The following is a 22,062-nucleotide window of genomic DNA, read 5'->3' as shown; positions in this document are numbered from 1 at the left end:
AGAGGACCAGGAATGCATGTGAAGTAGTGATGATTTCTCTGAGAAAGGAGGGGATAAGAATGTGGACATATTTTAAGATAGGAGAGAGGGAAATTAAGGGATTGAACTGCGGAACAGCTCCAGATTCACATCCCCCTCCAGATTAAGTAAACAACAGTTTCTGACTCTTATAGTTTATTCCTCACCAAGTGGGAAATAGACAAAGTTTTTCTCATCAGACAGTATGGGCCAAATTCGGAAAGCATCTCCCTAAAGAAGTTTGTGTTCCATTAGAATTCAGGAAATTACTTCACCTCCCTTAGAATTCATTTTCCATGTGAGCCTGAAAGGAAAGTGTACAGAGGCAAGCAGGAAAAGCACCAGGCTCGCCAGGTTTGCGTTTACATCTCTCTGTGTTGAGAATGCACAAAGGAGCAGAGAGAGGCAACAAAGGGGTCTGGGGATATAAATTTTCTCATAGTCCTTTTCTCTACATTTGAATAACTTTATTTCTTATTATAAAAGTAATACCTGTTTATTTTAGAATTTTTAGGAAATATTGATTAAAGAAGATACAAAATAAAAGTACATATAATTCCTCCACCAACAGTTCATCACTTTGTTAACATTCCATTATATATCCTTGCCATCTTTTTTATAAATATGGATTAAAAACTTTTTTCAACCTAATTATGATCATACCATGTGAGCTCTTTTATACATTTTTACTTAACAATTTATCAGGAACGGCTTACCATGCCATTAAATATTTTTCCACAATTTGATTTTTTCCTTCTTTTTTGTGGTAACATATATAACACAAAATTTGCCATTTTAACTATTTCTAAGTGTAAAATTCAGTGGTATTAATTACTTTTACAGTGTTATGCCACCATCGGCAACTTTCATTACTAAAACTTTTTCATCACCCAAAACAGAAAGTCTTTACCCATTAGGCAATAACTCACCATTCTTCCTCCCCACAGCCCCTGGTAACTTCTTATCTGCCTTCTGTCTCTGAATTTGCTTATTCTAGATATTTCATATAAGTGGGATCATACAATATCTGCCCTTTTGTGTCTAGCTTTTTTCACTTAGCATAATGTTTTTAAGGTTCATTCATGTTGTAGCATGTGTCAGAACTTCATTCCTTTTAAGACTGAATAACATTCCATTGTGTAGATGCACCACATTTTGTTTCTCCATTCATCTTGATTTTAATGGCATCACAGTGTTCATTTACATCAATCAACCATACTTTATTTAACTAATCTACTATTGTGAGATAGCTAGGCTTTTTCCCCCACTTTTCAGTATTATAAACAGTGCCATGTTGAACATCCCTTTGACTAGACTTTTGTGCACATCAGTGATTAGTTCCTTATGGTAAACTCCTAGAAGTGGAATTTCTAGGTCAAAAAATATGGCAAATTTTTAGGATTTTGATATATATTGCCAAATGGAGACCTACTTATAGAGCTCACTTCTTGCAACACTCGCATTTAATATTGGATATTTAATATTACTGTCATTTTTAGTTTGTATTGCTTCTGAGATGAGCCTTCTCTTCAGGTTTATTCACTATTTCCTAAATTGTCTGCAAGCTCACATCTTTTGCCTGTCTTTCTAATAGTGTGTTTGTTCACCTTATTCCTGCTGATCTCCAAACATTTCTCCTCTTTTAAAAAAGGTTATGATGATAATCCTAGGAGAAAGCCCATTTAAAACCCACCTACATTTGGCCATAGCATTTTGGAGATCAACAGGGCTTGTATCTGTTCAACAACAAACAACAGATGAGCTTCCCAGGCTGGCTGGGTATGATGAAGACACATGTTTGGTAGATAAATGTCACCTTTTCTTCTTTCCCTTATCTTTTCTTTGGTAGAAATGCTGATGCACCCCATACTCAACCATTGACCTTTGAAAATTTAAATGTTTTCAATATCAATTTTTCCCATGCCTTCCATGTTGACTTTTAAATCCTAAATGAAAAAATTAGGGGAAGTTAGAAAAATGAGTACGCATGATTGGCATACTCTTATTTGAAAACATACCTATATGTTAAATCCCAAGTGACTGCATCAACTAGCAAGATCTACCAGGATCTGACTGATCAGTATTTTTGTATGTATAGGTAACAGGTGAGTTAAGAAGAGAAGTGCACTTACTGACAGCATTTCTGATCAGAATCATTCATAAGAGTTCCTGGGCTTTTAGCAGCACTGACACTTTACTTCACCTTCTTTACTGTCCACATTTTGTCTTACATCCTCACCCCTACTCCCAAAGTCTTAAAGAATGTTTAAATAACTGCAACTGAGCAGTGGAGAGCTCACAGCAAAATAAGTAATTCAGGCTTGATTTTGCCTTCTCTTTCCCCTTGCCCCTTGTCTGCCCCCTCTGCCTCAGAAGATGATGAAATTATTTGCTTAACTCACTTCCTTAAGTCAACTCAGACACCTTGAGGGCTTCAGGGCCCAGGAGCTTATGGCAAAAGCATCCATCTACACATTCAGTCATCCATCCATGCATCCACCCATTCATCCAGGTGCCCCTCCATGTTTTCTTCTATACAATCACCACTCTATGCATCCCATCCACCTATTTCTCTTGTGTTCCTCCAAACGCCTATCCATCCATCCAACTAAGATGTACTGAGCATTATCTTGGTGCCCAAGACTGAGTTACAATGATGAAGGAGGTCCAATCTTTGCTCTGAAGGAATTTACTTTCTTTTGAGAAAACGAAGAAGAAAAATCAATGATGAAAGCAGAGTAAGAGAAGTATACAAAATGACACAGGGTTTCATGGGAGCATATGGAAGGGAATCTATCCCAGCTGGGGGATGAGGAAATGAGAATCCCTTGGGTAAGAATTATACAGACAAGAAAGAGAAGAAAGTGTTCCAGGCAAAGGGATCAATCAGTACATGACAAGATGAATGGACACTTAAAGGCCCAAAAGAATGTCACTTATTCAAGTATGGTCAATGGTTTGGTGAGACCAAGCAAGCTTGTAAGGGGAGCAAAAGGAGATGGGTGTAGAAAGATCAGCAGTGGGAAAGTTCATGAAGAGCTTTGTGGACTGCACTAAGGAGTCTGGATATTTTAAGGTTTAATTGCAGAGCTGGAGGATGGAGGAGAAGGAAGAGAGGTAAGAAATAGGAGGGTGCATCTAAAGACTGAGTGTTTGACTGAATGCAAGCATGAGAAGTATGTGAAGGAAGCGGGTGTTTTATTCTAATTCCAACTCTGTTCCACTCCCTCACACCTCCACCCTACTCTCTATGTTGAGGGAGCTGGAGGGATTAGACCACATGGCCTTCATTTTTCCTTCAAGTTCTGAGAAACTATGACCCTGCTTGTCCATCTTTTAATGCAATGAGGAACTCAGCCAGCTTCACTTCAAACATGCCTCAGTTCACAAGGAAGATTCTGGGATATCCAAATTCTGGGATATTATCATTTTAATGAATAAAAAGTAGTACCAATTTTCACACTGAAATTCTTCTATTATAAAAAGCAGGTAATCAAATCTGTAAAAATATATATTTTTCCCATTTGATACAATCAGTGTATTACCATTCTGAAAAGGGGGAAATTGTGGCCTATAAATATTTTTGTTTTTCTTCGAATGGTCCTTATGGAAAGCCTCAGGCCACCACTGATCAATCCATAACTTGCACCAGTCATTCATTACAGGCCACCAACCAAGTCAGTTCTGCCCTCTCAGCAGAGCCTCCCCAGGGGTTGGGGACAGAAAAAGAGGAAGGTCCTCCCAATGCCACCTCCCACCAACTGGGAAACAAGGAGCCCTGAGATTTGCCCTCCATCACCACTAATTGTCTGTTATTCTTCAGACAACTCACATATATATTCTACCTTCAATTTTCTTTGACACAGGAGATGAGAGAGGAAGCAAGGACAAAATAATCTTTAAGATCCTGCCAGCTATAATCTCTTACAATGTTCCCAATCTTTTCCCAAGAGCTAATTCGTAAAATGGATGATAAAAAAATAAACAGCAGTATATATAAAGTGGAATATTTTCCAGCCCTAGAAATGAGTGAAGTTCTGATGCATGCTGCTACATGGATGAATCTTGAAGACATCATACTGAGTGAAATAAGTCAGATACAGAGGGACAAATATTGTATAATTCCACTTGTATGAACTAGCTGGAGTTTGTAACTACATAGAGACAGAAAGTAGAGTACAAGTTGCTGGGGTAAGGGAAGAGGGTGGGGGTAGTTATTGCATAATGGGTGTGGGGTTTCTATTTGGAGTGATGGGCAAATTCTGGTAACTAATGGTGATGAGGAGAGCATAGCATTATGACTGTGATTAATCCCAATGAATTTTATGTTAATGAGTGGGCAAGATGAGAAAGTTCATGCCATATATGTTTCCACAATATGTTTTAAAAAGAGAGAGAGATTAAAGAGACAATAACAACTAAAGACAATATATGATGCCTGACTGAATCTTATAGTGGAGGAAAAAATGTCCAAAAAGACACTATTGGGACATATGAAAAAATTGGAATATAGACTATAAGCTTTATATTAATGTTAAATTTCTTGAACTTGATAACTGTACTTAAGGTGGTTACATAAGTGAATCTCCTTGTTCTAAAGAAATGTACATGGAAGAATTAAGAGTTCAAGGAGCATGATGTATACAACTTATTTTCAAATGTTTAGAAAATAGAGAAAGGAAGGAAGAAAGGGAGGGAAGGGGAGAGGAAGGAAGAAAGGAAGGAAAGAAAGAAAGAAAGAGAAAGAGAGAAAGGAAGGGAGGGAGGGAGAAAGAGAGAGAAAGAAAGAAAGAAAGGAAAGAAGGACAAATGCAGCAAAGTATTAAAAGTTGGTGGATCTGGGTGTGTGGTATATTGGAGTTCTCCATGTGGAGTTTGTATTACTTTTGTAACTGTCCTGTAAGTTTGAAATTATTTCAAAACAAAAAGTTAAAAAACTAAAGAAGAAGCAATGCCAAAGTGGTTAAGATTGCAAGCTCTAGACCCTGGTATGTTTCTTCCTCCAATTCCTGGTTTTGTGACCTTGGGCAAGTTACTTAACCTCTTTGTGCCTCCAAGTCCTTATCTGTACGATGTTGATAATAGTTTGTTGAAAGGTTAAACGAATTAATACATATAAAGTGTTTAGCAAGGTGGCTAGCATGCTTAGGTGTCCCATAAACGTTATCTCAAAGAACTACCTAGTTGTTAATCCTTAGTAATAGGCCCTTCATGGGTTGAACCCCTAAGAGCAGCTGCAGGAAACAGGTGCAGGCCTGCCTCTGGGCCCCAGGCCTTTCCTTATCTTCCCAGAGGGGAGAATCATTTCCCATGGATTTCATGAAGCTTCCAGTAAAGTTGACTCATTGGGAGTTTACAATGTTTCATCTTTTAAAATATATTTGGGACAATGTTCTTGAACGTAATTATTTGTGACTACTTCCATCGCAATTGGGATTGTCTTACATTGCAGAAGTTGCTTATTTGTGGTTTCTGATAGACCAGAAGCCTGAGCTCTTGCTTCAGGTTCTCCAGCTCCCTGGAAAAGTCTCTTGACCTCTTTGCCCTTGTAAGTTCAGGGGTAGCTTTCTTTGTCATAAAAACAGTAGGAAAAGTTTATGGTCTCTTAGAGTAAAGCTGTATCATATAAGCTATAAAATCAAACAATCTAGGGATTGAGGTAATCAAAATGCTAATCCTTCCAAAACTCATTATCTGAAACTCATTATCATGGGGTTGCCTAGTGATGCCCAATAATAAGAATTTAAAGATTCTTATTTAAGTTAAATATATAATATACCTTATAAAACCCCATTTTCATTTGCACTATGACCCTAAATTATGGATAATAATGGGGGTACCCTATTTTTTAGTAATTTTTCACACACAGACCAAAAGAAGATTTAACATTCTTCCCTAAAGGAATTTTTAGCACACAGCTGAAGAAATGACTATAGAGAAAAAGGTAAACATGGGGCCTTGGAAACTGGCAGATCATAATAGGCCAGTGTATCTCCCCTGGAGAGGATTAAGTAGCAAACAGGCTGTTTTGTAGAAGTATACACCTCCCTGGATCCCCAGAATGCTTTTAATTTGGTGACCATTCAGAAGCCACTATTCCCTAAAACTTGGATGGTCCAAAAGCAAAATTGATGGGGCTACTTGTGGGTGGATATGGTGGGGCAGTGGTTTCCCCAATGCAGGACAAGAAGCCTGAGAGAACTATGGATTGGAGACCCAGTCATATATCAGAGGGTGGGTGGTATGGGAACCATTGCAGAAAAGAGGAAAGATCATGTGTTTTGCTGACAGACAGTCCCAGGGTTGAACCCCTGCTTGGTGTTATATTGTCTGACCTTAGGCAAAGTACTCAAGCTCTGTGAGTCTCAGTTTTCACACCTATCAAGTTGGGTTGAGGAATAAGAGAATTTTTTAATTTGTTGCTTTCTTTACATGGAGTAGTTCAGTAAGGGGTGGCAAGTCCTTTTGTCCCAGTTGCATCATGAGGAAATGTTTGTGATGGGCATCCCCTCCCTCACCTTTTCTGACATCACATGTACATTTCCCTAAGTTTGAGGAAACAAATGTGATTTTCTCATGAAAATAGTTTGGAGCACCCCACTCTACAGAGGAGAAACGAATCAGATGAGTTGTCATCCCTGCCTCCTTGTCCCCAGGTTCTTCTGACCTCTGCTCTGGCAGTACTGTTAATCTCTGCCAGTCCCTGCTTCATCTCTCCAGTTCATAGGCTAATCCTAAAAAGAGCTATTCTTCCAACAGGTTTGACAACTGGCCGACTTCCCATCTCCAACTTCCTCCCAACTACTTGTCTTCTTACCCTGCAAATTACTCAGATGATTCGAAAACCTGGCGCCCTGTGGAGATCTCTAGGCTGGTTAGCAAATACCAAAATGAGCTCTCTGACAGGAGAATTTGTGCCTCCGCGTCAGCACCAAAGACCTGCAGCATCGAACGTGTCCTGCGGAAAACAGGGAGGTTCCAGAAATGGCTACAGGCCAAGCGCCTCACACCAGACCTGGTGCAGGTGAGTGCGCAGGCCATGGGGGTGCAGGGTGATGGAGGGAGAGGAGAAAAACAAGGAGAGAGAGAGGGAGGGACAGAGGGAGAGAATGAGGGAGGAGAGAGAGAGAGAGATCCATTCCCATCTCATCTCACCTCTCAGTCTGGGGAAAAGGAGAAGTCGTGGTATGTCTAAAGTGTGACAAAAAGAAAACATCATAAAACAGAGTGACCTGTGAAAAAACAGTAACCAGGTTTACTTATATGGATCCATCCCATGGGCATCCCCCACTCTCTCTGATTTGTCTGTGGTAGGTTGAATTAGGTACCTCAATTTAGACATGTTCTTAATCTGAACACACATCCCTATGGATATGAACCCACTGCAAATAGCACCTTTTGAAGATGTTATTAGTACTATGGTTATCATCTGACATAGAAGGAATCTGAGCTTTCCAATGTGGCCCCTTTTGCCATCTGCACTCCATGAATCTCACTGGCATTGAGTGGGGAGAGGAAGTCAAGCTGTTACCAGGTCAGGGAGGTGGTTATAGAAGCCAACCTAAGGGTCTTGGAGTTGATGCAGGAGACAGGGAGTGGAGCCTCAGGTGGGAAGAACCCCATGGGGACTGCTCTACACTGAACCAGAGGATGGATATGGAAGCCCACACCATGGTCTATGCATTAGGTGCAATCCTTCTGCATGTCTCTATCTACATCTGTGGACAGACCCTCCATGTCCTGGCCTGGGTACTGGGTACCTACCATATGCCATTCCCAGTCTGGTCACAACTAGTACTGAGACATGGGAAGAACCAGTATGAGACCTCCCTCTGCTTTGCCTCAAATATGTGGTCAAGAACAAATAGAAGTCCCCAGGGAAAAAAAAAAGCCTGGTCGACAAGGAATTGTTTCAGAACCCCTTGAAAATCCCAGCACATCTTCCTATCCCTACAGTTGTCAACTCCCTCACTAAAGGGCACAGTTCCCCCAATGCCCTGGCTCCAGACTACTTCCACCTGGGACCTAAACAACTACCAAAAGGGAGAGCTTCTTGGTGCCCTACATACACTTGAGATCCCGGGGAGGGTGGCTGGACTGGCCTTAGGCTTTGAACTAAGGAAAACTCCCACTCTCCCTTACCTTCTAGACACTTCTATAACAAAAATAGACTGGCAATTATCCCATGGGGACCTGGAAAGTCCAAAGCAACCTGCCAGGAACATCTAGTGTAACCTTCCTTGATGGGTGAAGGCATTATGGTGTAGGAAAAAGATCCCTGGGGCCTGGAAACCATGGTTTACTCCTGGCTCTGCTGCTAAAATCTCTGGTAGAACAAGAAGGAGCAGTGACGGGAAGAGAAGAGAGCTTCTGGTTCCTGTTTATCCATTCAACAAATTTCAACAACTGTGCTACACCCTGGGAATACAAAGATGAATAGGGCACAAGCTCCACCCTCCAAGAGCACATGGCCCAGTGGAGGAGAAAGAGCACAAATAACCACAAAAGCCATGTAGTTGACGTTATGATGACCCACTGCACAGAGACATGGGACAGACTGTTTACTTGAGTCCTTCCGCCACTGACCAGTTGATCTTGTATTTAAGCCCAGGACTCTTCCACTCTTGCTTCGAAATTCTTTCTCCACAACTGGATGGGGGGAGGACTTCTGGATGATCTCAAAGATGCTTGAGGCTCTGACATCCTTTGACCTAAAATATGACTCTGCTTCATTTAATTAACAAATATTTATTGAATGGCTGCTATCACCAGGCACTGTGCTGGGTGCCTTAATTTTCTTGTTTCTCAAATGGCAGCAAATGGTACCAGCTCTACCTGGTTCATTCAACCCATGGAGCCTATATTTATGAAGATGCTTTAGAAAAAGTCCATCGCTATAGAAATGCGTGGCAGTATTACTGTAATAAGTGGGTCCCTTTCTTCAGTTTCTTGTGCTTTAACTTACTCTACAAAATTCGTCATCCTTCATTGCATGCAATCAGGTAAACTTTCTTTCTTTCTGCCAAAAAAAAAAAAAAAAAAATCCATTAACAACACCCTGTTAAGACACAGCTAAGACCATAATGATTTTCACTTTACTTTGGCCCTGCCCGGAGAAGATGTTTTTCATCCCACCAGAAATTTTTCCCTTTTATAAAAAGGTAAAAGAAAAAATACCAGCAGCTATTTTATAAATCCCAGACAAACCCCACTCCACTGCCATCCACCAAGGTCATTGCCATGCCAGTTTGGCACCATTTTCTCCCTCTCCTGCTCTCCTTTCCAAAGACCCTTTGCCCTTAGGATTCCACAGTATCCCCAAGGTGCTTTGCCATACTCCTTTCCACTTCCAAGGCCTCATCTAGGCAGCACCTAAATTCCTGCTCTTTTCTTCTAGTCAAAACACACTGTCCTGTGATCCCATTCTCTTAGAGCCCTTAGAGGTTCTGGGCAGCTAATCTAATCATTTAATTCACACCGGTATGTTAACAGCTGACAGCACTTCACTGTTAGCCCTCCAAGTAAACCATTTGTGTGTAAACCCAATATTTCAATCACGCCACTAGCCCATCACATGACTATCTGGGACCTTCCTAGTACATCCCCGCATTCTTCCCCCACTAAATTCAGATGCCATCTCAGAATTCTTCTCTAAAGTATTCCAAGCAGGCAGCCTCTGTCTTTGATCTAAGTTGGAATAAGAGATGCTATCTATTTGAGTGACCATTCATCCAGATTCAGCAAAACAGCTCTGCCCTATTTTTCTAATAACCTGTCAGACATGAGTACTAATTTCTGGTTTGGAAATTATGATCTTTCTATTCTTATATGGAAGTTTCAGGTGCCAACTGGAGTGAGATTATGGGATGGACAATGGGGAGACACCTCTTCCTTCAACTCATGCCAAATGGCCCAGTGCCAGCTCAACTACAAATCAGGCCAGCCCTGGGGATTCTCTTGGTGTGTGGCTTAAGTGGGTTTTCCCTGACTCCTCAAGAGTCACTTTCCAGCAGGGATCTAGGCCAAAGCCCTCAAGTGTATGTTTGGGGAGGAAAAAAAGGGCCACAAATAACTCACAGGCTTTGTTCCCAGTGGCAAGGGCCCATAGGCAGAGAAAAAAGGATAAAATTCAAAGAAATGAAATAAAACAGAAGGGATGAAAGATATGACCGGTGTAGGGGCCTCAGACCCTTAACTGACAGTCCTGCTTATAAATAAACAAAGTCAGCTTGGATGAAAAACCCCAGTAATCATCATCAAAGGCTGAGTTAGGGTGTCTGTGGCTCCCCTCCTGGTGGGCCAAATGCAGCTTTGTATTAAGGACACTCTCTCTTGAGCCACAGGCAGTCTACTGTGACAGAAGCTGCCAAGGAGGGTGGGGACAGGACCTAGAATCAGGAAGAGGGTGAAACAATGCAGTATGTGAATGTGTGTGTGCGTGTGCGTGTGCGTGTGTGTGTGTGTGTGTGTGTGTGTGTGTGTGTGTGTGTGTGTGACGTTTATGCTACTAAAACAGACCTATCTCCTCTAAAAGCTGCACAGTTATGATGGGAATATACCAGAACCTAAATTACTAGCCCACAAGTAGAACCACAGCCAAGAACACCATGCCGAGTTTATCATGATGTGCTTGCTTGCAAAACCACAAAAAAAAGGCTTCCTCTACTATTATGCTAAGCACAAAGAGGCAGCCAGCCTAAGCAGCACGTGGTTAATCAGAGGAAAAAACATATCCTTCATCGTGTTCCCCTCCCATCCCCTCAACAACGATATGCTTCTGACATTACTCTAAACACGGACGGTATTACTTCCTCAAATGGGTACAGACTAAATGGCAATGCAGCCTTTACTCCCACTAGATGGTGGTATCGAGTGTTCACACCGCTTTGTTTAAACAAGGACTGCTGACAGTTTTACTTCCTAGCTCTCAATTATTTTTTTTAAACAGAATGAGGGAAACAAGCACATTAATCAAAATGCACGTGAATCATTTAATTGAAATATGGGATTGCCAGTAGAAACTGTGACATTCAGAAGTAGCCACTAAATGAATAAAATGTACTTTTGCTTACATTCAATTCAAAAAATATTTAAGGGGCATTTACAAACCTATGCTAGGCACTCGTAGGATATAAGAGTATCAAGGCAAGGTCCCTGCTTTCTGGGAGATGACACCCCAATAAAGCAGATAGACCATATCTATCTAATTCTGATTCAAGGCAGGTTATGACAAAGTGGTTTAATGAAGACAGAAATTTTATATTGAATTTCACAGCTACTTTTCAGACTATAAATAATTTAATCCCTCATAGGCTATCAAGTTAAGAACTCATCTAAAAAGTTACATTAGTGTTTTTTTTTTTAAATAGCATGACTGTATTGAAGCTGGGGTGGGGTAGGGGAGCCAGCTGACTAGTGTCTGTATCATTTTCATGCTCATCTGACATTGGAGTCAAAAAGAAATTATTATTAGTGAAAAAGGAAATTTAAGCAACTGAAAGTGGCTTACCAGTGCCTCACAGAACAATATTCCCTCTACATCAGTACACATGCTGGCTGAACAGTCTTGGGAAAGCAGAGCCCAATCAGAGGTACAGTGTGACTGTGAGATCATAAGACCTCTTTCCTGTGATCCTTGGGAAGAAGTCGCTGTCCTTTGTTGCCCAGGGAGGTGCATGTGTGAGTGAGCCCCCCACAGCCCAAACCCCCACCAATAGCCGATTTTCTCCTTCAGATTGTAGAATCGTTGAGAGTTGAGACAACTAAGACTTTGAATCAACCAATTTTTTTAGTGTTGGTACCACTGAGCCTTCAGTACCTCAGGGTTTGTGGCCTGCAGATTGGCTATACCTCTACAAATGTCCACATAATATGAAGTAAACAGAGGCTAAACTATATAATAAATTATATATATGTATCTATAAAGATATTCACTTAGAAGAATTAATGATAGAACTAATTAGAGATATTGATTATGCTCTAAAAACTCTTTATTCATCCATAAAACCTCTCAAATTTTTCAAAGTAGAAATAATAAAGACCATTTTCTCTGACCAAAAGGCAATAGCCATGAAAAACTTTTGGTAATGGATGGTGGTGATGGTAACACAACATTGTAAATGTAATTAATGCCACTGAATGGTGACTTAAAAAAGGTTAAAATGGCAAAATTTATGTTATATATACAGTACCATAATAAAATGTTTTTAAAAAGCAATAGAATAATAAAAAGGAAAAAAAATCCTACCAAACATGCAATTTAAAAACATTATCTTTCAAACTACAGAGTAAATAACTGAAATTGTAATAATATCAAGAAAATAACATTGGTGAAAACTCTATATATCCCCAATCTATGATTTAGCTTTTGCTAAATCCCTACTCAGAGGAAAATTGGAAATCAATCCAGTGTTGTGTTATGCAGCTGTCAATACAAATTTGGTCATAAATGTGGAGGAATAATACAAAAAGTTATAAAAACGGACAATTGCATGTCAATTTGGTCCTAACTCAGGGTCACTTAGTAATAATTTTTCCAGTTGTGTTAGCTTTTCTCTCTAAGGATTACCAAGAGTTCTATAGAAGACTTGATCTATAAGCCTTTTCTGAGGGTTAAGTAGGGAACAAATATATTTATCCCTGGTTTATATATAAGAGAGCAGACCACAGAGAAATATCTCAATTTGTTGAAGATCAAAGTAGATTTCTCCCCACTGAACCATATGTCATAGATTCTTCTTGGGGTTGAAATAAACTTCAAAGCTACCAATTCAAACTCTCAAAATATTTGAATCCTTTCTATAAGGTGAATGGCTATCTACCAGTGACAGGAAACTCACTACCTTAAAAGACAGCTTATTCCTTTATGTACAAAACAGATTATTAGAAAGTTCATCTCAAATCTATCTTCTTGTAGCTTTCACTCATTTAAATTATTTCTATTCTTTGCTGTTATACAGTGTTCCGGTTTGCTAATGCCACTGTTATGCTAAATAACAGAAATGGATTGGCTTTTATAAAGGATGTTTATTTGGTTACAAATTTACAGTCTGAAGGCCATGAAAATGTCCAAATGAAGGCATAAACACAAGTATACCTTCACCAAAGGAAGGCTGATGGCATCCGTAAAACCTCTGCTAGCTGGGAAGGCATGTGGCTGGTGTCTGCTGATCCTGGATTGTGTTCCAGCTCCTCTCTCAGTTTCTGTGCATTCTTCGAAATGTTGCTCTTGGGGAATTTTGTCCTCTCTTAGCTTCTCTGGAGCAAACTTTGGGCTAGCATCTCCAAAGCATCAGCAAAAGTCTGCTTTCAACAGCTGTCTCCAAAATGTCACTCTCTGCTGCTCTGAGCTCCTTCTGTTTGTGAGCTCTTTTATAGGACTCCAGTGATTAAATCAAGACCCACCCTGATAATAATTATTCCCACCATGGAAATAATTTAATCAAATGTTTCACCCACAGTAGATTAAGTCACATCTCCATGGAAACATTCAGTCAAAAGATTCCAACCTAATCAACACTAATACATCTGCCCTCACAAGACTGCATTAAAGAACATGGCTTTTTATGGGGGACATAATATATCCAAACTTCCACATAAATTTACCTCCTAAACTTTCCCAATTTCCCTTCTCTTCTTGGTCTTTCCTCTCATGTTGACACATATTTAAAATATATCAACTGAAACCCCCTATGTACCTAGATTTTAGTTTTCAAGAGCAGAATCTTTTATTTATCTTGTTAAATATGATCTCTGATTAAACCCATTGCTCTAGACTGTTAACTTGATTCTTTTACTTATCATATTTGCTATCACCCCAACCATCTATCAACTTCAATTTTGATGAACACAAGTTATATCTATACCCTAGTCATTAATTAAAATGTTAAACAGAACAGGACCAATGAGAAGCCTTCTTTCTCTATGGAGATAGTAGTTTAATGAAAAACTTGGCTGGCCTTTGTCCCCAGTTCCTGAGGAAGCAACCACCGAATCTTTGAAATTTCCTCTGATAGGAGTGTCTTTTGTTCTTTATGGTGGGTCCAGAATCACACCTGAAAGTTACAGGGTGGGGCCAGACATACCTGCAGTCTTTGGGTGGGGAAATGGCCACACCATAAAAACCAACCATGTGATTAGGATATTGGGGTTTTGAGCTACTGCCCATGTCAGCCCGCATCAGCCCACCTCCCAACCTCTGGAAGGGGAGGGGAGGCTAGACTTTGAGTTCAACCATGATTGAGTCTATCAATCATGCCTGTGTAATGAGACCCCATATAAACTTGGGACACTCAAAGCTCTGGGGAGCTTCCATGATTGAGAAAATGCATCTATGCCAGTAGGGTAACATGCTCTGACTCCATGTGGAGAGGACATGGAAGCTTGCATTTGAAACCCTCCCAAGTCAGGCTCCATGTCTTCTCTTCTTTTGGCTTCTTCTTGTTGGTATCCTTTACATAATAAAACTAAAATCATAAGTATTGTGCCTTCTGTGAGTTCTGTGAATTTTTCTAGTGTATTATTGAACCCTAGGAGGTGGTGAGAACCCCCGAATTTGTAGTCAGTTGGTCAGAAGTGTGGGTAGCCTGGACCCCCAAACTTGTGACTGTTGCCTGAAGGACAATCTTGTAGAGGATGGCCCTGAACCATCCTCTAACTCTGGAACTAACTCTGGGTAGTCAGAGTCAGAATTGAATTGACTGAGTTACTGCAGTATTTGCAGTTGGTATCAACAGCTGTGTTGTAAGCCATAGAAGTTTCCTCAATCTATACAGAGATTAATCCATTAATCGTTAAACTCAGTTAACCAGTTACTAGTCATCTTAATTTTCCATGGAGCCAAAATCTTATTTCTCCACCTCCTTTACAGGATTGTCATGAGAATCATTCTTGAGTGCCCCACTAAAGTCCATATATTCTAAGTCTATTGCATTTCTCTGACTAAAAGTCAAATAGCCAAATGAAAATGTTCTAAAATTGATTGTGGCAACAAATGCACAACTATATGATGATAATGTGAGCCATTGATTGTATAATTTTGATGGATTATGTTGTATGTGAATATATTTCAATAAAATTGCATTTAAAGAAAAGAGTTTATAAGAAAAAATGTCAAATAGCCAGGTGAAAGAAAAAAAGTATAATGTGACATGGTTTGCTTAAACAAAACCTCAGCAACTTGCCTTTTCACTCTCTTAATGGTATCTTTTGATTAATTGAAATTTTTTATTTTAATGAATTCTAACTTATCAATTTTTCATTTTATGGTTAGTGCTTCTAGTGTCTTGTTTATCCCATGGTCCCTTGATCATAAAAGTATTCTCCTATTTATTTCTAGAAGCTATAGTGTATCATCTCTCATATATGGATCTACAATCTATTCCCAAATTAATTTTGTGAATGGTGGGATGTAGGGGGTCAAGATGTTCTTTTTACCCATGTGAATATCCAATTGACCCACCATCGTATTTTGAAAAGATCATCCTTTCCTCGCTGAATTTCAATCAAGTATTTGTGAAAAATCAGGTGACTGTGTATGTCTGTCTACATATATCTATCTGTTTACAGATTTGTTAGTCTCTTTTTTTATAATCCTATGATACAGTGGAGACTTGGAAATTAATACATTAGTCTTTGTCCCATTCAAAACCCTTACCACAAATGCTCATGTGGTCAAGTCTCAATTGTTCCAACTTTAAATGATTCCATGATTCAAAGAAAAAAGATAAGCTGTGTGGGGGCTTGCTCATACCCTCTTTCTGGACAATGAACAAAGTGCTGTGACTTAATTCACAAGTGCTAAGGTATCTTAGCTATAGATTTTGAAGATACCCTCAGTAACATGAAGGAGGTTTCCTTGTACTCTAGTTTATGGAGAATTTTTTCCTTAATTTCTTTTGAATTTTATCAAATGTTTGTTCTGCAAGTAGTGAGATGACTGTATAAATTATCTCCTTTGTTCTGTTAATGTGGTAAATCACACTGTTTTCAAATACTAAACCAAATTTGCATTCTGTTTTTTCAATTCTTTTTTCTCTATGTGTGTGTTTGGATGTTGTTGTTGTTTAGTTCACTAAGCCTATGTTCTGCTGTGCTTAGTTTGATGTTAAACTCATTCAATGAATTCTTGTGCATACCATCCCATTTTAAAGTACCTTAAAAATATATGGGAGATACTGAATATTTCTTCCCTCTGGGACCTGAGCCTGTTCTGGTCTGGGAAAACCTGATTTGGATAACCAAGGAAACCATGCCTAGACAACAGAAAATTACAACCTACACTAAGAAAAACAAAGTTATGGCCCAGTCAAAGGAACAAACGTACACTTCAACTGAGATACAGGAATTTAAACAACTAATGCTAAATCAATTCAAAAAGTTTAGAGAAGATATTGCAAAAGAGATAGAGGCTGTAAAGGAAGCACTAGACATGTATACGGCAGAAATCAAAAGTTAAAAATACCTACTAGTAGAATCTATGGAAATGAAAGGCACAACACAAGAGATGAAAGACACAATGGAAACATACAACAGCAGATCTCAAGAGGCAGAAGAAAACACTCAGGAACTGGAGAACAAAACACCTGAAAGCCTACACGCAAAGGAGCAGATGGAGAAAAGAATGAAAAAATATGAGCAACGTCTCCAGGAACTCAAGGATGAAACAAAGTACAATAATGTACGTATCATTGGTGTCCCAGAAGGAGAAGAGAAGGGAAAGGGGGCAGAAGCAATAATAGAGGAAATAATTAATGAAAATTTCCCATCTCTTATGAAAGACATAAAATTACGGATCCAAGAAGCGCAGCGTACTCCAAACAGAAGAGATATGAATAGGCCTACGCCAAGACACTTAATAATCAGATTATCAAATGTCAAAGACAGAGAGAGAATCCTGAAAGCATCAAGAGAAAAGCAATCCATTACGTACAAAGGAAGCTTAATAAGACTATGTGCGGATCTCTCAGCAGAAACCATGCAGGCAAGAAGGAAGTGGTGTGATATATTTAAGATACTCAAAGAGAAAAACCACCAACCAAGAATCCGGTATCCAGAAAAGCTGTCCTTCAAATATGAGGGAGAACTCAAAATATTTTCTGACAAACAGACAATGAGAGACTTTGTGAACAAGACACCTGCCCTACAGGAAATACTAAAGGGGGCACTACAGGGTGATAGAAGACAGGAGTGTGTGGTTTGGAACACAATTTTGGGAGATGGTAGCTCAACAATGTAAGTACACTGAACAAAGGTAACTATGAATATGGTTGAGAGAGGAAGGTGGGGAGCATGTGAGACACCACAAGAAAGAAGGAAAGATAAAGACTGGGACTGTGTAACTTGGGACATCTAGAGTATTCAACAATTGTGATAAAATGTACAAATATGTTCTTTTACGAGGGAGAACAAGCAAATGTCAACCTTGCAAGGTGTTAAAAATGGGGAGGCATTGGGGGAGGGATGCAATCAGCATAAACTCTAGAGACTGTAACTAATAGAATCATTGTATTATGCTTCCTTTAATGTAACAAAGGTGATATACCAAGGTGAATGCAGATAAGAGGGGGGGATAGGGGAGGCATGTTAGACACTTGCCATTGGTGGTATTGTCTGATTCTTTATTCTACTTTGATTTAAGGTTATTTTTCCTTTTGCTGCTTCCTAGCTGTCATTTTTTTGTTTCCTCTTTCTTTTGCCTCTCTACCTTCTTTGACTCTCCCTCCTGCCTTGTGGAAGAAATGTAGATGCTCTTGCTTAGTATGAGCAGAATGTTCAATTAGGATGAACTTAAATGTTTGGAAATGAACAGGGGTGTTGGTAGCAAGATGGGAGAATAACTAACAGCGCCGAATGGTGTGTGAATGAGGTGGAAAGGGGAAGCTCAGAGTCATATATGTCACCAGAAGGAAAGTTGGAGGTCAAAAGATGGAAATGTATAAAACTGAATCCTATGGTGGGCAATGTCCAGGATCAACTGTACAAATACTAGAAATCACTTCATGAACCAGAACAAATGTATGACAATACAATTAGAAGTTAATAATAGAGGGGCCTCTCTCTGGCTAAGCCAACTTGAAAGGTGAAATCACTGCCCTCCCCCCTACGTGGGATCAGACACCCAGGGAAGTGAATCTCCCTGGCAACGTGGAATATGACTCCCAGGGAGGAATGTAGACCTGGCACCGTGGGACGGAGAACATCTTCTTGACCAAAAGGGGGATGTGAAAGGAAATGAAATAAGCTTCAGTGGCAGAGAGATTCCAAAAGGAGCCGAGAGGTCACTCTGGTGGGCACTCTTATGCACACTTTAGACAACCCTTTTTAGGTTCTAAAGAATTGGGGTAGCTGGTGGTGGATACCTGAAACTATCAAACTACAACCCAGAACCCATGAATCTCGAAGACAGTTGTATAAAAATGTAGCTTATGAGGGGTGACAATGGGATTGGGAAAGCCATAAGGACCAAACACCACTTTGTCTAGTTTATGGATGGATGTGTAGAAAAGTAGGGGAGGGAAACAGACAGACAAAGGTACCCAGTGTTCTTTTTTACTTCAATTGCTCTTTTTCACTCTAATTATTATTCTTGTTATTTTTGTGTGTGTGCTAATGAAGGTGTCAGGGATTGATTTAGGTGATGAATGTACAACTATGTAATGGTACTGTAAACAATCGAAAGTACAATTTGTTTTGTATGACTGCGTGGTATGTGAATATATCTCAATAAAATGATGATTTAAAAAAAAAAAAAAAAAAAAAAAAATATATGGGAACACAGTTACTTTTTTTACACAGTTCTTATGTGTATGTATGCTTAATTTCAGATACTGTATTTCTAGAATGTCTATTTGATATTTTTATAGATTACAATTCTCTGTTGAAATTCTCTACTTTTTCATTCATTTTGTCTGTCTTTTCCTCTATTTTCCTAAAATCGTAATCATAGTTACTTTGAATTCCTTGTTTGCTAACTATAATATCTGGATTATCTTTGATTGTGCTTTTGTTGACTATTTTCTTTTTTCTTGATTATTAAGTCATTTTTCTTGCTTCTCCATATTTTTTGGTAATATTTTATTGTATGCTGAATTTGGGGGATAATACATTCCAATGGTTCCGAATTATGTTATCTCCCTCTAAATAATGTTGAGTTTTGTTTGGGCAGCCACATCATTCTTTGTTGTGGGGGGCTGTCCTGCACATTGTAGAATGTTTAGCAGCATACCTGGCCTCTACCCACAAGATACCAGTAGCACACACACACAGGTGTGATAATAAAAAATATTTTAAGATGTTGCCATGTTTTTGTTTTTTGTTTTTTGTTTTGTTTTGTTTTGGTTTTTGGTTTTTTGGTTTTTGTTTTTTGTTTTTTTTCTGGCTTGATGAAGGGGTTCAGGAATTTATTTTGGTGATGGGTGTACAGCTGTGTAATAGTGCTATGGACATTTGGTTGTGCACTGTCGATGGTTGCAGGGTGTGTGGGAAAAAAAAGATGTCATATGTCCCCAGGGTGGGGAGGGGGTGGCAAAATTTCTGAGTTGAGAACCACTGCCTTAATTCTGTTGAATTTGGGTTTAAACTTTGTTAGTGCAAATATCTTTCCTTCTTGCCCTTACAGTTAGGGCATGGTTCTTGCTGCTGGGGCATGGTTCTTGCTGCTGGAGCATTTCTGCTAAAATGTGGTCTTCTTGAGGTCCAATTGAAAACCCAGGGTATTCACTAAGATGTCTGTCTTAAACTCCATTCTTCATCTCTCCAGCCCTATGCAGCCTCTGAAATCTCTGCTTAGTAATAGAGCCTTCTAATATGATTCTTGGCTAGGACTCCTTGCGTTCCATCTTACCAATGTTCAGCTTAGGAATTGGCCAAAAACCTGAGGGGAATCCTTCTCCATGGATTTCTCCTTTTCAGGACCTATCCTCAAATCTCAGCCACTTTGGCAGCCCCAAACAGATTTGTCTTTACTACACTTAACAGGAACCTGCCCTGCCCTGCAGCTTGGAAAATGATTTCAGGAGAAAAAAATAGTAAAATGGGGCTCACCTCATCTTTTATCTCAAGAATCATAGCCTTGCACTGGTTGCAATTCAATACCTACAAATAATTATTTTATATATTTCATCCAGGTTTTAGAACTATTTACAGTGGAAGTGGAAGTCAGATACCAGCTATTTTGTCATGGCCAGAACTAGAAATCCCAGAATGATCTAATTTCCAGAAGAGAAAAATCAGATGCTCTTGCATGTATAGACCCAAATCCTAGCTATAGCCGTTAAAGCCACCTTTCTTGCTTTTTAAAGTTTCACCTTATTCTGGAAGGCTTTGGCCCTGTTAGATACTATTTCAAGGCTGGAGGAAGTATGGGGAACACCTGAGCCTTTCAGCATAGCACATACCAGAGGAACTGAGGTGTTGCCTTGGCCAGGAGCAAGCCTAGTTTGGACCAGAGAAAAATCCAACTTAAATGATACACTCGTAGCAGACCAGGGAAGCACTTTATATAGCAGACCAGGGAAGCACTTTATATAGAGTACATGGCATTGGTTTTATTTCTTTCAGTTTTTCCTTCTCCAACAAGACCCAGAGTCACCTGAGGGCAGGGACTGCAGCTAATTCATTAATATTTTTTTTCACACATTTCTTACATGAGTAGACATTTAATAATGTTTGGGAAATGAAGGAGTGAAATAATGAGTGAGTGGATAGAACAGCGTTCACCATTCTCTATCCGTGGCTTCAGGGTGACTCTTATTCCGTACCATATTCATTATCATAAATAACACTTGGTGAACATCTTTTTGAAAATATTTTGCCTGCATTTTATATTATGTCTGTGATGGTTACGTTCATGTGTCAACTTAGCCAGGTGATGATGGTACCCAGGTGTCTGGCCAAGCAAGCACTGGCCTAACCATTACTACAAGGACATTTGTGGCTGGTTAATAAACCAGAAGGCTGGTTTGTTAAATCATCAGTCAATTGGCTGCAGCTGTGACTGATGACATCAATGAAGGGCGTGTCTTCCACAATGAGAGAATGCAATCAGCTGGATTTAATCCAATCAGTTGAAGACTTTTAAGTGAGACAGATAGAGGACCTTCACTTCTTCTTCGACTGACCAGCGAAGTGTTTCCTAAGGAGTTCATCAAACATCTTCATTGGAGTTGCCAGTCTGCTGCCTGCTCTAAGGAATCTGGACTCAGGCATACCTACAGTTGTGTGAGACACCTTTATAAATCTTATATTTATGGTTATCTTTTGTTGATTCTGTTTCCCTAGAGAACCCTAACTAATACAACTTGGTACCAGGAGTGGTTCTTGAGAAGCAGAATCTTAAAATGGGTTTTACAATTGCTTTTCTACTCTGATTAGATTCAAAGGCACTGATGACTCCATTTCCAATGATCAAGATGGCACTGACAGTCCATGGCATGAGTTGGCAATGGAGATACGCAAAATATCACCGTTTGATTCTCCTAATCATACTCTTGTATGAAGCAAGGCTCTGGGTGACAATGTTTTCGACACCTTCACAGAGTTTTGAAGAGTTAAGAGGTATAATGATGTTGGCTGGTTGCTCTTAGATACTCTGGATCAAGTTATAAGAGAAAGGGACTAGCTAACAGCTCCCAATTTGAAATTTAAGTGCTATATGACAGATAAAAAGATTTCTCTGTGTGCCCTGAAAGAAAATCTTATTTCCTGTGGCTGCGGACTTGAGATTTCTGAAAACCAGACTCAGAGTCTTATTGTGCAAGTAGCAGATTTACAACATAAACTAAAATCTCAACATAACAGGGTGTCTGCTGTTAAAGTAAAGGCATTGATTGGAAAAGAATGGGATCCTGAAACTTGGGATGGGGACACATGGATTGATAATAATGGCAGTGAGGACATTGGAACCCTGGATTCTGCTGAGTCATTGTTAGATTTACCTGTAGAGGTCTGTCCTGAGGAAACAGCCCCCCCTCCACCTCCAGTCTGCCCTAAGAAGCCTGCCATCCAACCCCCACCTAAAGAGATTAACCCTTCAGTGCCTGCTAA

At 39.6% G+C, this 22,062-nt stretch overlaps 1 protein-coding gene across 1 annotated transcript in view; it reads left to right on the top strand.

Moving 5' to 3' along the window:
- The window catches only part of DIPK2B (divergent protein kinase domain 2B), a 67,004-nt gene that overhangs the window by 1,910 nt on the left and 43,032 nt on the right, over positions 1 to 22,062 (top strand). The window contains exon 2 of the mRNA XM_037822597.1: positions 6,778 to 7,042. Within this exon, the coding sequence (XP_037678525.1) occupies positions 6,778 to 7,042 (265 nt within the window). The remainder of the gene's footprint in view (positions 1 to 6,777; positions 7,043 to 22,062) is intronic.

This window comes from Choloepus didactylus, chromosome X, assembly GCF_015220235.1.
Source record: "Choloepus didactylus isolate mChoDid1 chromosome X, mChoDid1.pri, whole genome shotgun sequence".
Taxonomy (NCBI): Eukaryota; Metazoa; Chordata; class Mammalia; order Pilosa; family Megalonychidae; genus Choloepus; species Choloepus didactylus.
This window is presented reverse-complemented; position numbering and strand designations above follow the sequence as displayed.